This window comes from Anolis carolinensis, unplaced genomic scaffold, assembly GCF_035594765.1.
Source record: "Anolis carolinensis isolate JA03-04 unplaced genomic scaffold, rAnoCar3.1.pri scaffold_14, whole genome shotgun sequence".
NCBI classification, from domain to species: Eukaryota; Metazoa; Chordata; class Lepidosauria; order Squamata; family Dactyloidae; genus Anolis; species Anolis carolinensis.
Genome location: NW_026943825.1, coordinates 7,173,807 through 7,197,301, shown reverse-complemented (window position 1 = coordinate 7,197,301; position 23,495 = coordinate 7,173,807). Strand labels below are relative to the sequence as shown.

Here is a 23,495-nt window from a genome sequence, read left to right as displayed (position 1 = left end):
CTTCTGATAGTATTATTATATTATATTATAATATTATATATATTATTGATTGGTTCCTGAGTTTGCATTATGATGTTATTATACCTTCTGATAGCATTATTATATTATAATATTATATATTATTATTATTGATTGGTTCGTGAGTTTGGACTATTTCTTGTGACCCACATAAGTTTTTTCTTTAATTGACCCAATCAATAAAAACCTGGCTTTTGGATACTAATAATAATAATAGTAATAATAATAATATTAATAGTGAGTGAAGCTATTCCCTTCCCCAGGCTGCCTTCCCCCTTCCCTTCCCAACACTGTGTGGCTCCTGCCTGCTCCTCGCTGGGACCCCTTCCCTACTTTGGAGCCTCCAAGCCCGGGTCCCGCCGGCCTTGGATCCCTGGGAAGCAGGAGGCAGGAAGCGGTGCGCAGCCCCCGCCCCTCCCGCGCTCGCACTGACCTTGGCGGCAGCAGACAAGGGCTCGGAGGCGTCAGAGGCAGCCCGTTCGGGGCCTGGGCCGGCCTGGGCGAGCGGGGAGGCGGCTCAGGGGCCCCTGGTGGCTCGGGGCGTCGTGGGGGCCATGGGCCGGGGCCGGGCGCCTCCTCCTCCGCCTCCGCCTCGCCGCTCCGGCTGTAGGACACAAAAGGACATCGCAACCCACTTCCTACTCGGCTTCCTCCAGCTGGCGGGGAAGGGGGCGGAGCAAGGGGCGGGGCCACGCGGGACCGCCCCTGCCCCAGTAGGCCCCGCCCCTGCCCCGTATGGGCCCCGCCCCCTGTTCTGCATAACCCCGCCCCCACGCATGTTTTCTTCCCTTTCTAGGCTTCCTTTAATCCAATGCCTTTCTATTTTGTGGTAAGACACCACCAAAGCCCTCCCGACAGATGGCCACCCAGCCTCTGAATCTTAAATTCCCTTTTAAATGTGTTTAAGGCACCACCAAAGCCCTCCCGACAGATGGCCATCCAGCTTCTGAATCTTAAATTCCCTTTTATTGTGTGGTAAGGCACCACCAAAGCCCTCCCGACAGATGGCCATCCAGCCTCTGAATCTTAAATTCCCTTTTAAATGTGTTTAAGGCACCACCAAAGCCCTCCCGACAGATGGCCACCCAGCCTCTGAATCTTAAATTCCCTTTTAAATGTGTTTAAGGCACCACCAAAGCCCTCCCGACAGATGGCCACCCAGCTTCTGAATCTTAAATTCCCTTTTATTGTGTGGGAAGACACCACCAAAGCCCTCCCGACAGATGGCCACCCAGCCTCTGAATCTTAAATTCCCTTTTAAATGTGTTTAAGGCACCACCAAAGCCCTCCCGACAGATGGCCACCCAGCTTCTGAATCTTAAATTCCCTTTTAAATGTGCGGTTAAGCACCACCAAAGCCCTCCCAACAGATGGCCACCCAGCCTCTGAATCTTAAATTCCCTTTTAAATGTGTTTAAGGCACCACCAAAGCCCTCCCAACAGATGGCCACCCAGCCTCTGAATCTTAAATTCCCTTTTAAATGTGTTTAAGGCACCACCAAGCCCTCCCGACAGATGGCCATCCAGCCGATGAATCTTAAATTTCCTTTTATTGTGTGGGAAGGCACCACCAAAGCCCTCCCGACAGATGGCCATCCAGCTTCTGAATCTTAAATTCCCTTTTAAATGTGTTTAAGGCACCACCAAAGCCCTCCCGACAGATGGCCATCCAGCCTCTGAATCTTAGAATCCGAGACCCCAAGGGCTCTTGACTCGAATCCTCTTTTATTGTGTGGTAAGGCACCACCAAAGCCCTCCCGACAGATGGCCATCCAGCCGATGAATCTTAAATTCCCTTTTAAATGTGTTTAAGGCACCACCAAAGCCCTCCCGACAGATGGCCATCCAGCTTCTGAATCTTAGAATCCGAGACCCCAAGGGCTCTTGACTCTAATCCTCTTTTATTGTGTGGTAAGGCACCACCAAAGCCCTCCCGACAGATGGCCATCCAGCTTCTGAATCTTAAATTCCCTTTTAAATGTGTTCAAGGCACCACCAAAGCCCTCCCAACAGATGGCCATCCAGCCTCTGAATCTTAGAATCCGAGACCCCAAGGGCTCTTGACTCGAATCCTCTTTTATTGTGTGGTAAGACACCACCAAAGCCCTCCCAACAGATGGCCATCTCCCTTTGAATCATAGAATCCGAGACCTACCAAAGCCCTCCCGACAGATGGCCACCCAGCCTCTGAATCATAGAATCCGAGACCCCAAGGGCTCTTTAATCCAATCCTCTTTTATTGTGTGGGAAGACACCACCAAAGCCCTCCCAACAGATGGCCACCCAGCCTCTGAATCTTAAATTCCCTTTTAAATGTGTTTAAGGCACCACCAAAGCCCTCCCAACAGGTGGCCATCCAGCTTCTGAACCTTAGAATCTTACATCCAATTTAGTCCAGTTTCCTTTTAATGTGTAAGAAGGCACCACCAAAGCCCTCCCGACAGATGGCCATCCAGCCTCTGAATCTTAGAATCCTCGATACCAAAGCACCCTTTACTCCAATCCTCTTTTATTGTGTGGGAAGACACCACCAAAGCCCTCCCGACAGATGGCCATCCAGCCTCTGAATCATTGAATCCGGGACCCATCAAAGCCCTCCCGACAGATGGCCATCTACCCTCTGAATCATTGAATCCAAGACCCATCAAAGCCCTCCTGACAGATGGCCATCTAGCCTCTGAATCATAGAATCCGAGACCCATCAAAGCCCTCCCGACAGATGGCCATCTAGCCTCTGAATCATAGAATCCAGGACCCATCAAAGCCCTCCCGACAGATGGCCATCTAGCCTCTGAATTACTGAATCCAAGACCCACCAAAGCCCTCCCGACAGATGGCCATCTACCCTCTGAATCATAGAATCCGAGACCCACCAAAGCCCTCCCGACAGATGGCCATCTATCCTCTGAATCATAGAATCCAAGACCCATCAAAGCCCTCCCGACAGATGGCCATCTAGCCTCTGAATCATAGAATCCGAGACCCATCAAAGCCCTCCCGACAGATGGCCATCTAGCCTCTGAATCATAGAATCCAGGACCCATCAAAGCCCTCCCGACAGATGGCCATCTAGCCTCTGAATTACTGAATCCAAGACCCACCAAAGCCCTCCCGACAGATGGCCATCTACCCTCTGAATCATAGAATCCGAGACCCACCAAAGCCCTCCCGACAGATGGCCATCTATCCTCTGAATCATAGAATCCAGGACCCATCAAAGCCCTCCCGACAGATGGCCATCTATCCTCTGAATCATAGAATCCGAGACCCACCAAAGCCCTCCCGACAGATGGCCATCTAGCCTCTGAATCATTGAATCCGAGACCCACCAAAGCCCTCCCGACAGATGGCCATCTAGCCTCTGAATAATTGAATCCGAGACCCACTAAAGCCCTCCCGACAGATGGCCATCTAGCCTCTGAATCATAGAATCCGAGACCCACCAAAGCCCTCCCGACAGATGGCCATCTACCCTCTGAATCATAGAATCCGAGACCCACCAAAGCCCTCCCGACAGATGGCCATCTACCCTCTGAATCATTGAATCCAAGACCCATCAAAGCCCTCCCGACAGATGGCCATCTAGCCTCTGAATCATAGAATCCGAGACCCACCTAAGCCCTCCCGACAGATGGCCATCTACCCTCTGAATCATTGAATCCAAGACCCATCAAAGCCCTCCCGACAGATGGCCATCTAGCCTCTGAATCATAGAATCCGAGACCCACCTAAGCCCTCCCGACAGATGGCCATCTAGCCTCTGAATCATTGAATCCAAGACCCACCAAAGCCCTCCCGACAGATGGCCATCTAGCCTCTGAATCATAGAATCCGAGACCCACCTAAGCCCTCCCGACAGATGGCCATCTACCCTCTGAATCATTGAATCCAAGACCCATCAAAGCCCTCCCGACAGATGGCCATCTACCCTCTGAATCATAGAATCCGAGACCCATCAAAGCCCACCCGACAGATGGCCATCCTGCCTGTGTTTGAATGAAATTGCAACCCAGTAATTCAGACTTGGAATCTGAATGTTGCATAGGAAAAGGTTGAAAACAGAGAGTGGACAACCTTCTAAGGACTGGCTTTCCTTCCAGTCAATGCATTGCCGCACGTGACCAGTTTGCACCAGTTGGTGCTGGTTTTGTCACCCGGGTGGGTGGGACCCATGTGCCAAACCTGCCGCGCAACAAACGGCCATTGCCCCGAAGCACCAAAAGACATTGCGGTTTAGATTTCTATATGTTATTAGAGTAATAAATAACAAAAACAACACCATAATAATAATAATAATAATAATAATAATAATAACAACAACAACAATAATAATAGTAATAATACAATTATTAAAATAGATATGTATGCTGTGTAGTTCGATATGTAGTTGTTAGGCATGTCTGTGTTTATGCATATCCAGTCTGTGTTTATGCATATATACTTTATTATTATTATTATTATTATTATTATTATTATTATTATTATTATTATTAATAGTATTTGCTCTGTTTAACTCCTGCAAAAGATAGTTTAAAACTTGTCGCATTTAATTTACCACTAGATGGCACGTTAGGACCTAAAATAAACATATTGAGGGTAGACATGAAACCTATTGAATCAATACAGAATTAGCTTCTGTATAGATGGGTCTATTTTATTAATTTGAGATGTAAGATTGTGGTAATGATAATGGCGATTATTATTAGTATTATTATTATTATTATCTAGCTTGGGTACCCGGCGTTGCCTGGGTCATTTGAAATTTTTTTAATTTTTTTACAAAATACATAAGATTGTGGGTGAACTACAACTTCCATCATGCCTGAGAAACTCCCCAACCATTTAATAGCCTAGCTCGCTGTTGACCTAAGCAGCCCGAAAGACAGTTGTAGGAAATGTAGGTACTGCTTTATGTGGGGAGGCTAATTTATCTAATTTACTACACCATAAAATTGCCAGCAGCGTGTGGAAAGGAATGAGTGAGAAGGGCGGAATATTATTTATTTATTTATTTATTTACTTAGTACCAGTAAGTAACTAAATAAATAAATTTATAATCATAGGCATGCATAGGATTGAGCCCCCGGTGGTGCAGCGTGTTAAAGCGCTGAGCTGCTGAACTTGCAGACCGAAAGGTTGCAAGTTCGAATCTGGGGAGCGGAGTGAGCACCCGCTGTTAGCTCCAGCTTCTGCCAACCTAGCAGTTTGAAAACATGCAAAGGTGAGTAGATCAATAGGTACTGCTCTGGTGGGAAGGTAATGGCACTCCATGCAGTCATGGCCTTGGCGGTGTCTACGGACAACGCCGGCTCTTGGGCTTAGAAATAGAGATGACCACAAAGTGCCAGAGTGTGAGTAGATCAATAGGTACTGCTCTGGTGGGAAGGTCACGGAGCTCCATGCAGTCATGACCTTGGGTGTGTCTATGGACAACGCCGGCTCTTGGGCTTAGAAATGGAGATGAGCACCAAGTGCCAGAGTGTGAGTAGATCAATAGGTACTGCTCTGGTGGGAAGGTAACGGCACTCAATGCAGTCATGATCTTGGAGGTGTCTATGGACAACGCCGGCTCTTGGGCTTAGAAATGGAGATGAGCACAAAGTGACAGTGTGAGTAGATGAATAGGTACTGCTCTGGCGGGAAGGTAACGGCGCTCAATGCAGTCAGGACCTTGGAGGTGTCTATGGACAACGCCGGCTCTTGGGCTTAGAAATGGAGATGAGCACCAACCCCCTGAGTGTGAGTAGATCAATAGGTACTGCTCTGGTGGGAAGGTAACAGCGCTCAATGCAGTCATGACCTTGGAGGTGTCTATGGACAACGCCGGCTATTGGGCTTAGAAATGGAGATGAGCACCAACCCCCAGAGTGTGAGTAGATGAATAGGTACTGCTCTGGTGGGAAGGTAACGGCACTGGATGCAGTCATGACCTTGGAGGTGTCTATGGACAACGCTGGCTCTACGGCTTAGAAATAGAGATGACCACCAACTCCCAGAGTCGGACACATCTGGACTTAACATCAGGGGAAAACCTTTTACCTTTACTATTAAAACTTGCAAATCATGCCGACTTTTCCATCAGGTCTGTATAGCCGAAGGCAGCTTCATAATAAGGCCAAGAAACAGGAGAGAGGCGTCGAGAGGTCTCTTTGCATTGCTCTGTCCTGGCCCTTCTCTGTGGCCGGAGTGGGATCAATGCCGGCTCTGTGGAGCAGACGCGTGTGGCAGGAAAGGGGTGGAGGACGTGTGGGAAGCGTGGGGAGGGATGGGCACACAGAAGGAGAAAAAGGTGCGGGCACTGCGTTGCTTTGGCAATGCCTTTCGGGATGGGAAAGGCTCCTTGACTCCCCCTCTGTGTTGTCACCCTCTGCAGATGCATCTCTGCCTCTTTTCCTGACTTTGCCAGGCAATTAGACTTTTGCACCCTCCAAAATAACGAAAAGACTTCAAAGCAGCACTTTGACCCCTTTGCAGCCTGGATTTCGGGATGTCAAGTGTGCTCTTCACCCTGCTCCTGGTGGTGCCGCTGGCCCGGGCCCTTTCGACGTGCCAGGTCCTGGACCTGGAGGTGGCCCGGGCCCGGCGGGTCGAGGCCGTGCGAGGACAAATCCTCAGCAAACTGCAACTGGCGGCACCCCCCGAGGAAGAGGACGGGACCCCCGAACAGCCGCCGGCCGAGGTGATGCTGCTGTACAACAGCACAAAGGAGCTGTCCCGGGAACGAGGGGCCTGCGGTGGACGTGGTGCCGGCAGCAGCGAGGAGGAGGACTACTATGCCAAGGAAGTGCGGCGCCTGGACATGTTGCCCCCCGGGCAGACTGACAGTAAGGGGCACCGGGAAGGGCGGTGAGATCGATAGATGGGTAGACAGATGGGAACTGGTTGTGGGTGAACTACGACTCCCAGAAAGTGAGGTCAGTCCCCTAACCCTAACCCAAATTCCTCCAGTAATCAAATTTCAGCATATCAGGTCAGTGTCCCAAGTTTGGTCCAGATCCATTTTTGGTGGACGCCACAGTTTCCCTGGTTGTAGGTGAACTACAACTCCCACTATGGTGAGCAAGGCCCCTCCAACCCCTCCAGTAGGTTGAGTTAGTCCTGGGGGTTCTGTGTGCCAAGTTTGGTCCAGATCCATTATTGGTGGATATCACAGTTTCCCTGGTTGTGGGTGAACTACAACTCCCACTATGGTGAGCAAGGCCCCTCCAACCCTTCCAGTAGGTTGAGTTAGTCATGGAGGTTCTGTGTGCCAAGTTTGATCCAGATCCATCATTGGTGCACATTACAGTTTCCCTGGTTGTGGGTGAACTACAACTCCCAGAAAGGAAGGTCAGTTCCGTTCTCCCCCCCAAACCCCTCCAGTAATCCAATTTCGGCCTATCAGGTCTATGTGCCAAGTTTGGTCCAGATCCATCAGTGTTTGGGTTTGGTGTATGGGTTCCATCATAAGTAAAGGTCATAGTTTCTCTGGTTGTGGGTGAACTACAACTCCCAGAAAGGAAGGACAGTTCCCTAACCCTAACTCAAACCCCTCCGGGAATCAAATTTCAGCATATGAGGTCAGTGTCCCAAGTTTGGTCCAGATCCATTATTGGTGTAGGTCACAGTTTCCCTGGTTGTGGGTGAACTCCAACTCCAACTATGGTGAGCAAGTTCCCTCCAACCGCTCCAGTAGGTTGAGATAGTCATGGGGATTCTGTGTGCCAAGTTTGGTCCAGATCCATTATTGGTGTAGGTCACAGTTTCACTGGTTGTGGGTGAACTACAACTCCAACTATGGTGAGCAAGTCCCCTCCAGCCCCTCCAGTAGGTTGAGATAGTCATGGGGATTCTGTGTGCCAAGTTTGGTCCAGATCCATTATTGGTGTAGGTCACAGTTTCACTGGTTGTGGGTGAACTACAACTCCAACTATGGTGAGCAAGTCCCCTCCAACCCCTCCAGTAGGTTGAGATAGTCATGGGGATTCTGTGTGCCAAGTTTGGTCCAGATCCATTATTGGTGTAGGTCACAGTTTCACTGGTTGTGGGTGAACTACAACTCCCAGAAAGGAAGGTCACTTCCCTAACCCCAACCCCTCCAGGAACCCAATTTCGGCCTCTCAGGCGTGCCTTTCCCCTCCTCCTTCCGCAGACGCCATCTCCAGCACCCACAGCAGCCCCTTCTTCCGCCTCCTGCACTTCGATGTCTCTGGCGCCGAGTCCAACCTCAGCAGCCTCGTCCAGGCCGAGCTCCGCGTCTACAGAGTCCCCAACCCTCGGGCACGGACCATGGAGCAACGCCTGGAGCTCTATCAGGTCGGAACCTCAGGGTCCCCCTCAGGGGCGGTTCAACCGTAAGGCAAATTAGGCATTTGCTTAAGGCGCCATTGTTTGGTTGAGGTGCCTCCAAGTGCCCTAAAGCCAACTTTTAGTTTGCATGCCTCTTGGAAATTAGGCAAGTGTTTATATATCTCTGGAATGTCCTTGAGGCAAGTGTGACTGTTGGAAGTGGCCACCTTGATTAGCACTAAACGGCTTTGCAACTTCAAAGCCTGTCTGCTTCTTGCCTGGGAGAATCCATTGTTGGGAGGCGTTAGCTGGCCCTGATTGTTTCCTGTCTGGAATTCCTCTGTTTTCTGAGTGGTGTTATTTATTTACTGTCCTGATTTTAGAGTTTTTTTTAAATACCGGGGGCCAGATTCCCTTTTAATTGTGGATTATCTGCCTTGATATTTTGGATTAAATGGCTATGTGGAAGGACCCTCAGTGCTCTTCCACACAGAATACCAAGGCAGAATAACCCACAATATCTGCTTTGAACTGGGTTATCTGAGTCCACACTGCCCTCTATCCCAGTTCAATGTTTGGTGCTAAATTCGTAAATACAGTAGAGTCTCACTAATCCAAGCTAAACGGGCCGGCAGAAGCTTGGATAAGCGAATATCTTGGATAATAAGGAGGGATTAAGGAAAAGCCTATTAAACATCAAATTATATATAATTTGTATGTATAAGCCGTGGCACCTAATTTTACCACAAGAAACTGGGGAAACGTATTGACGCGATACCAATAGATATCAATAAAATTACATTAATTGAGGCATCCGGAGGTTAAATATTTTTGAATATTTACCATATTTCAAAGAAAAACAGTAAACTAGCTTTGGAAGTGGAAAGGGTGGGTCAACAAAAACAATATGGGATAATAAGGAGGGATTAAGGAAAAGCCTATTAAACATCAAATTAGGTTATGATTTTACAAATTAAGCACCAAAAACATCATGTTATACAACAAATTTGACAGAAAAAGTAGTTCAATATGCAGTAATGTTATGTTGTAATTACTGTATTTACGAATTTAGCACCAAAATATCACGATATATTGGAAACATTGACTACAAAAATGGCTTGGATTATCCAGAGGCTTGGATAAGGGAGACTCTACTGTATAGTAATGCCTACATAACATAACCATGTATTCAACTGCTTTTTCTGTTGATTTGTTTTGGTGCTTAATTTGTAAAATCATAACCTAATTTGATGTTTAATAGGCTTTTCCTTAATCCCTCCTTATTATTCAACATTTCAGCTTATCCAATGCTTTTATTTTTCAGTGACTGTTTTGGGGAGGGGGACCAAAATTCTGTTCGCTTACACTTGAAAATGACCTAGGGCCGGCCCTGGATAAAGCAGGTCCCAGCTGGCTGACACCCATGCAGTCTGTCATCATTCATCCATTGTTTTGTAAACATGTCTGTCATGATTTTGTAAACAACTTTTGGGAAGTAAGGGCAAACTTTTTAAACAATAACAACAACAAATTCCTCAGGTGGTTCGGGCAAGGGAGCCCTTGGTACCAACTCAGCGCTACGTGGAGAGCAAGACCTTACACCCCACGGATCGGGCTGAGTGGGTCTCCTTTGATGTCACGGACACGGTCAGCCAGTGGCTGGGAAAAAGAGGTGAGGGTCTTGTTAATTGTACAAAATGCATATGGTTGTGTGTTCCAAGTTAGTTCCAGGTCCATCACTGGTGGATTTCGGAGTGCTCATTGGTTGCAGGTGAACTATACATCCCAGTACCTATAATTCCAAAATGTCCAGGCCAATTCCCCTCAAAAGCCTAGTTTTTCAGCCCTAGTTTTTCAGCCTTAAGACTGAAAAAGCCACCCTCGGCTTATACTCAGGTGAGGGTCCTGGTTGGCTTATATGTGGGTCAGCTTATACTTGAGAATATATGGTACATTTATTATTTTTCTCTATTATTATTGGTATTATTACATTTATTATTGTTGTTGCTATTACATTTATTTTACTCTATTTTTATTATTATTAATAATACATTTATTATTTCACTCTGATCTTATTATTATTATTGCATTTATTATTTTATTCTATTTATTATTACATGTATTATTTTCCTGTATTTATTATTATTATTACATGTATTATTTTACTCTATTATTATTCAAAGGATACATAAGCACATTTACATTGAAGTAGATGAGAATAATGATTTGATGAGAGTTGGACAGTCTTATCTTAAATTTGAGCTTTATGTAAATACAGTAGAGTCTCACTTATCCAACACTCGCTTATCCAACGTTCTGGATTATCCAACGCATTTTTGTAGTCAATGTTGTCAATACATCATGATATTTTGGTGCTAAATTCGTAAATACAGTAATTACTACATAGCATTACTGCGTATTGAACTACTTTTTCTGTCAAATTTGTTGTTAAACATGATGTTTTGGTGATTAATTTGTAAAATCATAACCTAATTTGACATGTAATAGGCTTTTCCTTAATCCCTCCTTATTATCCATCATATTTGCTTATCCAACATTCTGCCAGCCCGTTTATGTTGGATAAGTGAGACTCTACTGTATAAACCTTCCTTGCTTAGTTTCTCCATACCTCACAACCTCTAAGGATGCCTGCCATAGTTGTGGTCAAAATGTCAGGAGAGAATGCTTCTGGAACATGGCCACACAGCCCAGAAAACATACAACAACCTTGTGATCCCGGCCATGAAAGCCTTCGACAACACATTTAACCTACAGATGCCTCAATTAATGTAATTTTATTGGTATCTATTTTTATTTCTGAAATTTACCACCCTCGACTTATACTGGAATCAATGTTTTCCCAGTTTTTTTGTGCTAAAATTAGGTGCCTCGGCTTATATTCGGGTTGGCTTATACTCGAGTATATACGATAGTTGCCCCTCCTGTGTGAAGACGTCCAATATTTTTACTTGGTCATGGGAGTTCTGTGTGCCAAGTGTGAACATAGGTCTGCTTTACACAATCTAATAATCCCGCTCTCTTTTGCCTCCTCGCCCAGAAAGGAACCTGGGCCTGAAACTGGGGGTGCATTGCCCCTGCTGCACTTTCGTCCCGGCTGGAAACACCATCAGCCCCAACCACAGCGAGGAACTGGAGGCCCGCTTTGCAGGTAGGAACCCAAGTGTGCACAGAGGTGGTGTTTCCAAGCGTTGCTTTCAACCCCAGGGTCTCTCAAAGCTGCCTTCGCACACAGGACTGGATGACGAACTCATCAAGGAGGCCTGGAAGGGCCGCGCGAGACCGCCGGACCTGGCCGGCAAAGGCCCCCACATCATCCTCACCTTGCTCCCCCCACACCGGTTGGAGCCTTCCCCGAAGGGTCGGCGTCGCAGATCGGCCAACAGCCCCAGCTGCGCCAGGTGAGGAAGCACAGGTTGGATGTGTTGTTGAAGGCTTTCATGGCCGGGATCACAGGGTTGTTGTGTGTTTTCCGGGCTGCTTGTGTTTCTCTCTCCACAACCCACCTCTTTTCAGGAATACCGACCAGGGCTGCTGCCTCCGCACCTTGTACATAGATTTCCGCAAAGACCTGAAGTGGAAGTGGATCCACCAGCCCAAAGGTTACAAGGCCAACTTCTGCGCTGGAAGCTGCCGTTACGTGTGGAGCACGGATACTCAGTACAACATGGTGAGAGCGGGCGACTCAATATCCCGGACGACTCAATATCCCGGGTGACCCACTTGGAGGGTTTCCTCTGCAGAAAAGGGTTTTGACCCCTTCTTTGTTCAACCCATTCCCGCAGGTGCTTCCGTTGTACAACAAGCTCAACCCCGAAGCCTCGGCCGCCCCTTGTTGTGTCCCACACAAGCTGGAGCCCTTGACCATCCTCTACTACGTCGGCCGGTCGCCCAAAGTGCAACAGCTCAGCAACATGGTGGTGAAGTCCTGCCGTTGCCGCTGAAGAAGGCTTGCTTGCCGATCGGGACGAGGAGCCGGTTGCATGGGAGAAAACACACATCTCCAGTTCCATCATATTTATTCTGGCCAAACCCTCCAGGGTTAAAACTCTTTTGTTTTGTGCTCCGAACCACCAGCGAAAGATGAGTAGTACTCTGGCTTGGTTCGCATTTTGTGCACTCGTATAATGCAGTCTGAATTGCATTGAACTGGATTATATGAGTCTACACTGCCATATAATCCCAGTCTAGATGGGGCCTTAATTTTTTTCATACGAGGGTTGAATGAACAGTAATGCCTCCACCTTCGTAACTCCTCAACAGTCCCAGTCTGCGGCAGATCCTGGCTTGTTCAATAGACTCTCCTCTACAGTTGGATAAGCAAAAATGTTGGATAATAAGGAGGGATTAAGGAAAAGCCTATTAAACACCAAATGACACGATTTTACAAATTAAGCACCAAAACATGTTTCACACCAAATCAACAGAAAAAGCAGTTCAATACATGGTAATGTTATGTAGGAATTACTATAGTTGTGAATTGAACTGGGATAGAGGGCGGAGGTGCCTCAACGGCGCCCCCTAGAGGATGGCGCCTTAAGAAACCGCATACTTCGCCTAATGGTTGAACCGCCCCTGTATAATGCAGCAGGTATTGGCTTGTTCAGTAGACGCCCCTCTACAGTCAGTTCCGTTTGGAGGGAGGCATTAGCATTGGACGGTTGTGTTGTTAAAGTGCGAAGTATGGAACCCTGCACAGACGGGGAAGCCTTAGCATTGAACGGTTGTGTTGTTAAAGTGCGAAGTATGGAACCCTGCGCAGACGGGGAAGCCTTAGCATTGAACAGTTGTGTTGTTAAAGTGCGAAGTATGGAACCCTGCGCAGACGGGGAAGCCTTCGCATTGAACGGTTGTGTTGTTAAAGTGCGAAGTATGGAACCCTGCGCAGACAGGGAAGCCTTAGCATTGAACTGATGTGTTGTTAAAGTGCGAAGTATGGAACCCTGCGCAGACGGGGAAGCCTTCGCATTGAACGGTTGTGTTGTTAAAGTGCGAAGTATGGAACCCTGCGCAGACAGGGAAGCCTTAGCATTGAACTGATGTGTTGTTAAAGTGCGAAGTATGGAACCCTGCGCAGACGGGGAAGCCTTCGCATTGAACGGTTGTGTTGTTAAAGTGCGAAGTATGGAACCCTGTGCAGATGGGGATGCTTTAGCAGTGAACAGTTGTGTTGTTAAAGTGCGAAGTATGGAACTCTGCGCAGACGGGGAAGCCTTAGCATTGAACGGGTGTGTTGTTAAAGAGTATGGAACCCTGCGCAGACGGTTGGTCAATGCGACATAAGCAACGTGCAGTCATTGCATTCTTGACAGAGAAGGTGTCACCCCAAAGGAGATTCATCGGAGAATGCAAGCTGTTTATGGTGATTGTGTTGATATTAATATTGTATGACGTTGGGCGAGTAAGTTAAAAGATTTTGAGGTGGGAACATCTGACTTGCATGACAAACAAAGAGTTGGACGTCCTGTGACAGCAACCACCAAGTTTCACAAGCAAAGGGTTGACAGATTGATTCAGGACAATCGCCGTATCACTCAGAGAGAAATTTCAAGCAGAATCAACATTTCACAAGAACGTGTAGGTCACATTATTGCTTCGGAATATCTGTGCACGGTGGGTCCTGTGAGATGTTGGGTGCGGAAACAGAGTATCGAGTTCTTCCGAGACGGCTTCAGAAAACCTGTTTATCATTGGCAGAAATGTATCTGGCAGGGGCTTGGACTGGATGGCCCATGAGGTCTCTTCCAACTCTACTATTCTATGATTCTATCCAATTGTCTGGTGATTATGTGGAAAAGTGAATAGTGGTAGTTAAAGGATTATTTCTGTGTTTGATTTACAGTAGAGTCTCACTTATCCAACATAAACGGGCCAGCAGAACGTTGGATAAGCGAATATGTTGGATAATAAGGAGAGATTAAGGAGAAGCCTATTAAATTTCAAATTAGGTTATGATTTTACAAATTAAGCACCAAAACATCACGTTGTACAACAAATTTGACAGAAAAAGTAGTTCAATACGCAGTAATGCTACGTAGTAACTACTGTATTTACGAATTTAGGATCAAAATATCACGATGTATTGAAAACATTGACTACAAAAATGCATTGGATAATCCAGAACATTGGATAAGCGAATGTTGGATAAGTGAGACTCTACTGTATTAAAATATTCCTATCCCAACCCAAGTAACGAAGGCGGAAGCATTACTTTTCATTCAACCCTCATCGTTGACCAGGAGTCGGTTCAGCCCGCAATTTCTTGCATTATTCAGGGGGGGAATCCTGGCATGCACACACGTGCCGCACACACGTATGTACACAGAGGCCTTCAAGAAACGGAGGGCCTGTTGAAGGCTTGGCGCGGAGGCAACAAGTGCAAACAGCGGGTGGAGCGGCTTGCGGAGCAGCAGGTTGTCAGACAATGGACCCCATTCATCAGGAAGCAGGAATATACGGAGCAGCAGGAGAAACACAACTTTGTGTTTTCTGGGGGGGAGAAATAGGAAGGGAGCAGGAGGGGGCTTAGCTTGGCGGCAGGTAAATATTTGAGCATCGAGTTTTGTGGTCTGCGTGCACGCAAATAGGACGGCCGGCCGGGATGCGGAGTCCGACCTCAAGTTATCAAGAACATCATTCACAGTCCCAAAGATATAATTCAATAAACAGATCTATATTTGCCCCTCTTGTTTCGGGTTCTTTGGGGGTGGGACGGGGGATACTGTCCTCATATGGTTCCTCTTGCCGTGAGTTGGAGGTGGAGGTGGTCCATCGCATCTTCCACTTGAATTGTGAGCGGGTGGTGCACTCCCAGCTTTTTTTGGTAGTCTGCAAAGAGAGATGGAAACGCTCAAAATAGTTTGCTCCTCACGATCATCTGCTTTGGACTGGATTATATTCATTTATTTACAGTATTTATATTCTGCCCTTCTCACCCAATGGGACTCAGGGCGGATCACGAATTACATATGCATAGCAAACATTCAATGACATTATTAGACATACAGGAGCCTCCAGTGGCCTAGGGAATACAATCTATATATATAAAAGAGTGATGGCATCACGGCGACCCACAAAACAACGAAACTACAGGCCCCCCAACCTCGAAATTTGACAACACAACCCATCATCCACGCCTCTAGGTTGATACAACAAAAAGAAAAGAAAAATAAAGTCCTAATTAGAGAGAGAGAGAGGAATACAGTAGAGTCTCACTTATCCAAGCTAAATGGGCCGGCAGAAGCTTGGATAAGCGAATATCTTGGATAATAAGGAGGTATTAAGGAAAAGCCTATTAAACGTCAAATTACATTATGATTTTACAAATTAAGCACCAAAACTTCATGTTATACAACAAATTTGACAGAAAAAGTAGTTCAATGCACAGTAATGTTATGTTGTAATTACTGTATTTACGAATTTAGCACCAAAATATCACGATATATTGAAAACAATGACTACAAAAATGGCTTGGATTATCCAGAGGCTTGGATAAGTGAGGCTTGGATAAGTGAGACTCTACTGTAATTGCTTTGATCCAATTGCTGCCAGTTAGAAGGCTAAGCTCCTCCAACTTGGTCTCCTAGCAACCCAATAAAAAATAATAAAAAACACTAAAGATTAATACAATAAAATACTATAATAACAGAAAATAACTAAAAATAATACAAGAAAATAATAAAATATAATAAATAAAAATATAACTTACAATAAAATTAATAAAAAATGGCAAATAACGTCAAATAAAAATTACACAACAATTTTTAACCAATACCACCACCACTTTGCCACAGCAACGCGTGGCCGGGCACAGCTAGTAATAATAATAATAATAATAATAATAATAATAATAATAATAATAATAATAATAATAATAATAACTTTATTTTTATACCCCGCCCCATCTCCCTGAAGGGACTCGGGGCGGCTCACATGGGGCCATGACCAATACAACAATCAAAAAACCAATCACAAAGCCATGACACAATTAACCCGATAAAAATATCAACATCAATAAAAACAATCATTAAAAAGCATAAATCATGCAATATTAAAATCAAGGGACTAAATTCATAGATCCCGGGCAAAGTGCAGAGAATACTAAATGGAGACAGGTAATTTCACAGTTAAAATGGACAATAAAGTGCAGTGTAATAATGGTAAAGCCTTGTGACTTGTGGGTTTATTCCCTTGGGTTGCTGACCTGAAGGCTGCCAGGTTCGAATCCCACCCAGGGAGAGCGTGGATGAGCTCCCTCTCTCAGCTCCAGCTCCGTGCTGAGACATGAGAGAAGCCTCCCACAAGGATGGTAAAACATCAAAACATCTGGGCAATGTCCCCTGGGCAACGTCCTTACAGATGGCCAATTCTGCACAACACAAATGACCCACTCTATATACAATTGAAAATAAACCAGTTCAGTAAACAATATGTCTGGCAAATATTGTTTACTGAACTGGTTTATTTTCAATTGTATATAGAGTGGGTCATTTGTGTTGAGTTGACTCAGGAACCCATTTAGATTGTACTTTTCAAAGACGGCCAATTCTCCCACTCCAGAAGCAACTCCAGTTGCTCCTGACACAAAAGAAAAAAAAATCAGACATACGACATATGAGGGTTGAATGAAAAGTAATGCCTCCACCTTTGTAACTCCTCAACAGAGGCAGTACTGGTATCCGGCCAGGGCCGGCCCTAGGTAATTTTCAAGTGTAAGCGAACAGAATTTTGGCGCCCCCCCAAACCAATCACCGAAAAAATAAAAGCGTTGGATAAGCGAAAATGTTGGATAATAAGGAGGGATTAAGGAAAAGCCTATTAAACACCAAATTACATGATGATTTTACAAATTAAGCACCAAAACATGTTTCACAACAAATCAACAGAAAATCAGTTCAATACATGGTAATGTTATGTAGGAATTACTATATTTGTGAATTTAGCACCAAACATTGAACTGGGATATAGGGCAGAAGTGCCTCAACGGCGCCCCCTAGAGGATGGCTCCTCCAGAAACTGCACAATTCGCCTAATGGTTGAACCGCCCCTGTATAATGCAGCAGGTACTGACTTGTGGAGTAGACTCTCCTCTACAATTAGTTCTATTTGGCGGGAAGCCTTAGCATTGGAAGGTTGTGTTGTTAAAGTGCGAAGTATGGAACCCTGCACAGATGGAGAAGCCTTAGCATTGGACGGTTGTGTTGTTAAAGTGCAAAGTATGGATCTCTGTGCAGACGGGGAAGCCTTAGCATTGGACAGTTGTGTTGTTAAAGTGCAAAGTATGGAACCCTGCTCAGATGGGGAAGCCTTAGCATCGAACGGTTGTGTTGTTAAAGTGCGAAGTATGGAACCCTGCGCAGACGGGGAAGCCTTAGCATTGAACGGTTGTGTTGTTAAAGTGCGAAGTATGGAACCCTGCGCAGACGGGGAAGCCTTAGCATTGAACAGTTGTGTTGTTAAAGTGCGAAGTATGGAACCCTGCGCAGACGGGGAAGCCTTAGCATTGAACGGTTGTGTTGTTAAAGTGCGAAGTATGGAACCCTGCACAGATGGGGAAGCCTTAGCATTGAACGGTTGTGTTGTTAAAGCGCGAAGTATGGAACCCTGCGCAGACGGGGAAGCCTTAGCATTGGACAGTTGTGTTGTTAAAGTGCGAAGTATGGAACCCTGCACAGATGGGGAAGCCTTAGCATTGAACGGTTGTGTTGTTAAAGTGCGAAGTATGGAACCCTGCGCAGACGGGGAAGCCTTAGCATTGAACGGTTGTGTTGTTAAAGTGCGAAGTATGGAACCCTGCACAGATGGGGAAGCCTTAGCATTGAACGGTTGTGTTGTTAAAGTGCGAAGTATGGAACCCTGCGCAGACGGGGAAGCATTAGCATTGAACGGTTGTGTTGTTAAAGTGCGAAGTATGGAACCCTGCGCAGACGGGGAAGCCTTAGCATTGAACGGTTGTGTTGTTAAAGTGCGAAGTATGGAACCCTGCGCAGACGGGGAAGCCTTAGCATTGAACAGTTGTGTTGTTAAAGTGCGAAGTATGGAACCCTGCGCAGACGGGGAAGCCTTAGCATTGAACGGTTGTGTTGTTAAAGTGCGAAGTATGGAACCCTGCGCAGACGGGGAAGCCTTAGCATTGAACGGTTGTGTTGTTAAAGTGCGAAGTATGGAACCCTGCGCAGACGGGGAAGCCTTAGCATTGAACGGTTGTGTTGTTAAAGTGCGAAGTATGGAACCCTGCACAGATGGGGAAGCCTTAGCATTGAACGGTTGTGTTGTTAAAGTGCGAAGTATGGAACCCTGCACAGACGGGGAAGCCTTAGCATTGAACGGTTGTGTTGTTAAAGTGCGAAGTATGGAACCCTGCGCAGACGGGGAAGCCTTAGCATTGAACGGTTGTGTTGTTAAAGTGCGAAGTATGGAACCCTGCGCAGACGGGGAAGCCTTAGCATTGAACGGTTGTGTTGTTAAAGTGCGAAGTATGGAACCCTGCACAGATGGGGAAGCCTTAGCATTGAACGGTTGTGTTGTTAAAGTGCGAAGTATGGAACCCTGCACAGATGGGGAAGCCTTAGCATTGAACGGTTGTGTTGTTAAAGTGCGAAGTATGGAACCCTGCGCAGACGGGGAAGCCTTAGCATTGAACGGTTGTGTTGTTAAAGTGCGAAGTATGGAACCCTGCGCAGACGGGGAAGCCTTAGCATTGAACGGTTGTGTTGTTAAAGTGGGAAGTACGGAACCCTGCGCAGACGGGGAAGCCTTAGCATTGAACGGTTGTGTTGTTAAAGTGCGAAGTATGGAACCCTGCACAGATGGGGAAGCCTTAGCATTGAACGGTTGTGTTGTTAAAGCGCGAAGTATGGAACCCTGCGCAGACGGGGAAGCCTTAGCATTGGACAGTTGTGTTGTTAAAGTGCGAAGTATGGAACCCTGCGCAGACGGGGAAGCCTTAGCATTGAATGGTTGTGTTGTTAAAGTGCGAAGTATGGAACCCTGCGCAGACGGGGAAGCCTTAGCATTGAACGGTTGTGTTGTTAAAATACAAAGTCACCCCAAAGGCGATTCATCAGAGAATGCAGCTGTTTATGATGATTGTGTTGACGTGAGTCCTGTGCGTTGTTGGGTGAGTAAGTTTAAAGATGTTGAGATGGGGACATCTGACTTGCATGACAAACAAAGAGTTGGACGTCCTGTGACAGCAACCACCGAGTTTCACTAGCAAAAGATTGACAGATTGATTCAGGACGATCGTCGTATCCCTCAGAGAGAAATTTCAAGCATAATCGACATTTCACAAGAACATGTGGGTCACTTTGGTTTGGATGGGAATATTTTAATAAATCAAACACAGAAATAATCCTTTAACGACCACTATTCACTTTTCCACATAATCACCAGACAATTGGATACATTTCTGCCAACGATGAACAGGTTTTCTGAAGCCGTCACAGCTATCGGGAGATCTGTGCACGATGGGGACTGTGAGATGTTAGTCGCGGGAACAGAGTGTCGACTTCTTCCGTGATGATTTCAAAAAACCTGTTCATCGTTGGCAGAAATGGATCCAATTTTCTGGTGATGATGTGGAAAAGTGAATAGTGGTCGTTAAAGGATTATTTCTGTGTTTGATTTATTAAAATATTCCCATCCAAACCCAAGTCACGAAGGCGGAGGCATTACTTTTCATTCAACCCTCGTATATAGAAATTATGATTGAAGTCATCCAAACCTGGGGCTTTATTTACATAATAATAACTAAACACAGCTGTCTATTCTAAACAATATCTGAAAAACAAGCTACGGCTAATTGATTGCATTTACATCCTGAGGAGTCCTATAGAACTGCTCCAAGACTACAGAGACTTTGATTTGTTTTGACTCCAAGCCAAGTTTGAGCCAATTGATTTGTACACTGATGTATTTAGTTTTGCAGCATATTACATGCCATTTTGAAGAGACTGAATGTACACATACTGTGCCGCTAACAAACTTCAGTTGGAGTCTTGTCGATATATGTTTTATACTGAAAACTGCTCTGTGTAGCAATTAAATCTGAATGATTGCAGTCTATAAATCTTTATACTTTGTAAGTTGCGACTGTGTGCCACTACAGCTGACAGAATTTGATCATCAGTTGTATTATTATTTGTATTATTGTTAACATTATTATGTATACTAGCTGTGCCCGGCCACGCGTTGCTGTGGCAAAGTCTGGTGGTATGGGAAATAAAGTATTGAGGAATTGGTGGTAGTTAAGGTAAAGGGTAAAGGTTTTCTCATGACATTAAGTCCAGTCATGTCTGACTCAGGGCGTTGGTGGTCACCTCCATTTCTAAGCCGAAGAGCCGGCGTTGTCTGTAGACTCCTCCAAGGTCATGTGGGTCAAAGCAGATAATATAAGATTATAAATGGGTTATATAGCTGTGTGGAAGGGCCTTGAGTCTACACTGCCATATAATCCATTGCAAATTAGATAATCTGTGGAAGAGGCCTAAGTGAGGCCTAAGTCTGCCTGTCCCCTAACTGAACCCTGGCTGTCCCTTGGCTGAGTTGGTTGCTAGGAGACCAAGTGGGCAGAGATTAGCCCTCTAAACTGGTAGCCATTGGATAAAAACAATTATTGCTGTCCCTCTAATTAAGACTTTATTTTTCTTTTCTTTTTGTTGTATCAACCTAGAGGCGTGGATGATGGGTTGTGTTGTCAAATTTCGAGTTTGGGGGGCCTGTAGTTTTGTTGTTTTGTGGGTCGCCGTCATTCCATCACTCATTTATATATATAGATGATGCTCTAATATACATACAGTAGAGTCTCACTTATCCAACATAAACGGGCCGGCAGAATGTTGGATAAACAAATATGTTGGATAATAAGGAGGCATTAAGGAAAAGCCTATTAAACATCAAATTAGGTTATGATTTTACAAATGAAGCACCAAAACATCATGTTAGACACCAAATTTGGCAGAAAAAGTAGTTCAATACGCAGTAATGCTATGTAGTAATTACTGTATTTATGAATTTAGCACCAAAATATCATGATATATTGAAAACATTGACTACAAAAATGCGTTGGATAATCCAGAACGTTGGATAAGCGAGTGTTGGATAAGTGAGACTCTACTGTATTGTGTTCTATGTTTTGAAGCTTTATTTACATACCCGAGTCCTCCTCCTTTACTCACCGTGTAAAACAGCCTTTAAAATGGTGTAGACCTCTTCCTCCATCAATCCCTGCAGAGGCAGAGGGACCTGAAATGAAATGGGAAAGAAGCTCAAAGGACAACATGGATCCAGAAGAACCCGAGACCAAAACGTAAACACTATGTCTTGAGGAAAGAATAAAGTGCCCCGAAAGACTCACAGCAGCCTTGGTGTCCCGCTCGTGCTTCAGAAGTCTGTACTTGTAGATCTTGTCCTAGAAAGAATTAGAAAGGGCCATGCAATGAAGGGCGACAGACTCCTTTATGTGTCCATTCCCACTGGATGTTTGTGAAGAGTTTGGGCTGGAATTAAGTGTTAATGAGAGGCCCGGGCAGCCGGAATAATAAATAGAGTCAAATAATAAATGCAATAACAATAATAAGATCGGAGTGAAATAATAAATGTATTAATTATAAAAATCTGTAATCGTAACCATGATAAAAGAGAAAAATAATAAATGTAACAATACCAAGAATGATAGAGAAAAATAATAAATGTACTAACAATAATTAATAGGGAAAAATAAAAAAATGTAATACTGTAATAATAATTATTGGAGAAAAATAATGAATGTAATAATACCAATAAGAGAGAAAAATAATAACTGTAATAATAATAATTAATAGAGAAAAATAATAAATGTAATAAAAATAATTAATAGGGAAAAACAATAAATGTAACAATACCAAGAATGATAGAGAAAAATAATAAATGTAATAATTATTATTATTGGAGAAAAATAATGAATGTAATAATACTAATAATAAAGAAAATAATAAATGTCATAATACCAATAATAATAGAGAAAAATAATAAATGCAATGATAATTAATCAAGTAAAATAATAAATGTAACAACACCAATTAATAGAGTAAAATAATAAATGTAACAATACCAATAATAATAGAGAAAATAATAAATGCAAGAATAATAATTAATAGAGTAAAATAATAAATGTAATAATACCAATAATAATAGAGAAAATAAGTGTAATAATAATAATTAATAGAGAAAAATAATAAATGTAATAATAATAATTAATAGAGTAAAATAATAAATGTAACAATACCAATAATAATAGAGAAAATAATAAATGCAAGAATAATAATAGAGTAAAATAATAAATGTAACAATACCAATAATAATAGAGAAAAATAATAAATGCAAGAATAATAATTAATAGAGTAAAATAATAATTGTAACTACCAATAATAGAGAAAATAATAAGTGTAATAATAACAATTAATAGAGAAAAATAATAAATGTAACAATACCAATAATAATAGAGAAAAGAATAAGTGTAATAATACCAATAATAATAGAGAAAAATAATAAATGTAACAATACCAATAATAATAGAGAAAAGAATAAGTGTAATAATAATAATTACTAGAGTAAAATAATCAATGTAACAATACCAATAATAATAGAGAAAATAATAAGTGTAATAATAATAATTAATAGAGAAAAATAATAAATGTAACAATACCAATAATAATAGAGAAAAATAATAAATGTAACAATAATAATTAATAGAGAAAAATAATAAATGTAATAATACCAATAATAATAGAGAAAATAATAAGTGTAATAATAATAATTAATAGAGAAAAATAAATGTAATAATAATAATTGATAGAGTAAAATAATCAATGTAACAATACCAATAATAATAGAGAAAAATAATACATGTAATAATACCAATAATAATACAGAAAAAGAATAAATGTAATAATACCAATAATAATAGAGATAATAATAAGTGTAATAATAATAATTAATAGAAAAAAAATAAATGTAATAATACCAATAATAATAGAGAAAAAGAATAAATGTACCCTATATACTCGAGTATAAGCCGACTCGTATATAAGCCAGCCAGGACCCTCACCCTTACTAAAAAAAGGGCTTATATTCAGGTACATACGGTATGTAACCCTACACTGACGATATAATGTAGTTCAATCTGCATTATAATGTCAATGCAGACGGGG

At 43.7% G+C, this 23,495-nt stretch overlaps 3 protein-coding genes across 3 annotated transcripts in view; 1 reads left to right on the top strand and 2 right to left on the bottom strand.

Moving 5' to 3' along the window:
- The window catches only part of esrra (estrogen related receptor alpha), a 19,556-nt gene extending 18,854 nt beyond the window's left edge, over window positions 1-702 (bottom strand). The window contains exon 1 of the mRNA XM_062965170.1: window positions 452-702. The gene's annotated coding sequence lies outside the window, so the exon portion shown is untranslated. The remainder of the gene's footprint in view (window positions 1-451) is intronic.
- A 5,614-nt stretch (window positions 703-6,316) lies between these two features.
- Window positions 6,317-14,953, top strand: LOC134294354 (transforming growth factor beta-2 proprotein-like). Its single transcript, XM_062965168.1, has 7 exons — window positions 6,317-6,842; window positions 8,150-8,313; window positions 9,826-9,958; window positions 11,345-11,455; window positions 11,540-11,705; window positions 11,821-11,974; window positions 12,090-14,953. The coding sequence occupies exons 1-7, from the start codon at window positions 6,506-6,508 to the stop codon at window positions 12,246-12,248; spliced, it is 1,224 nt and encodes a 407-aa protein (XP_062821238.1). The 5' UTR covers window positions 6,317-6,505; the 3' UTR covers window positions 12,249-14,953.
- Window positions 14,954-14,956: 3 nt separating this feature from the next.
- The window catches only part of LOC134294353 (transcriptional regulator ATRX homolog), a 32,844-nt gene continuing 24,305 nt past the window's right edge, over window positions 14,957-23,495 (bottom strand). Inside the window, exons 16-18 of the mRNA XM_062965167.1 lie at window positions 21,662-21,715; window positions 21,483-21,549; window positions 14,957-15,132 (exon numbers count right to left, since the gene is read on the bottom strand). Of these exons, the coding sequence (XP_062821237.1) occupies window positions 15,032-15,132; window positions 21,483-21,549; window positions 21,662-21,715 (222 nt within the window). The 3' untranslated portion in view covers window positions 14,957-15,031. The remainder of the gene's footprint in view (window positions 15,133-21,482; window positions 21,550-21,661; window positions 21,716-23,495) is intronic.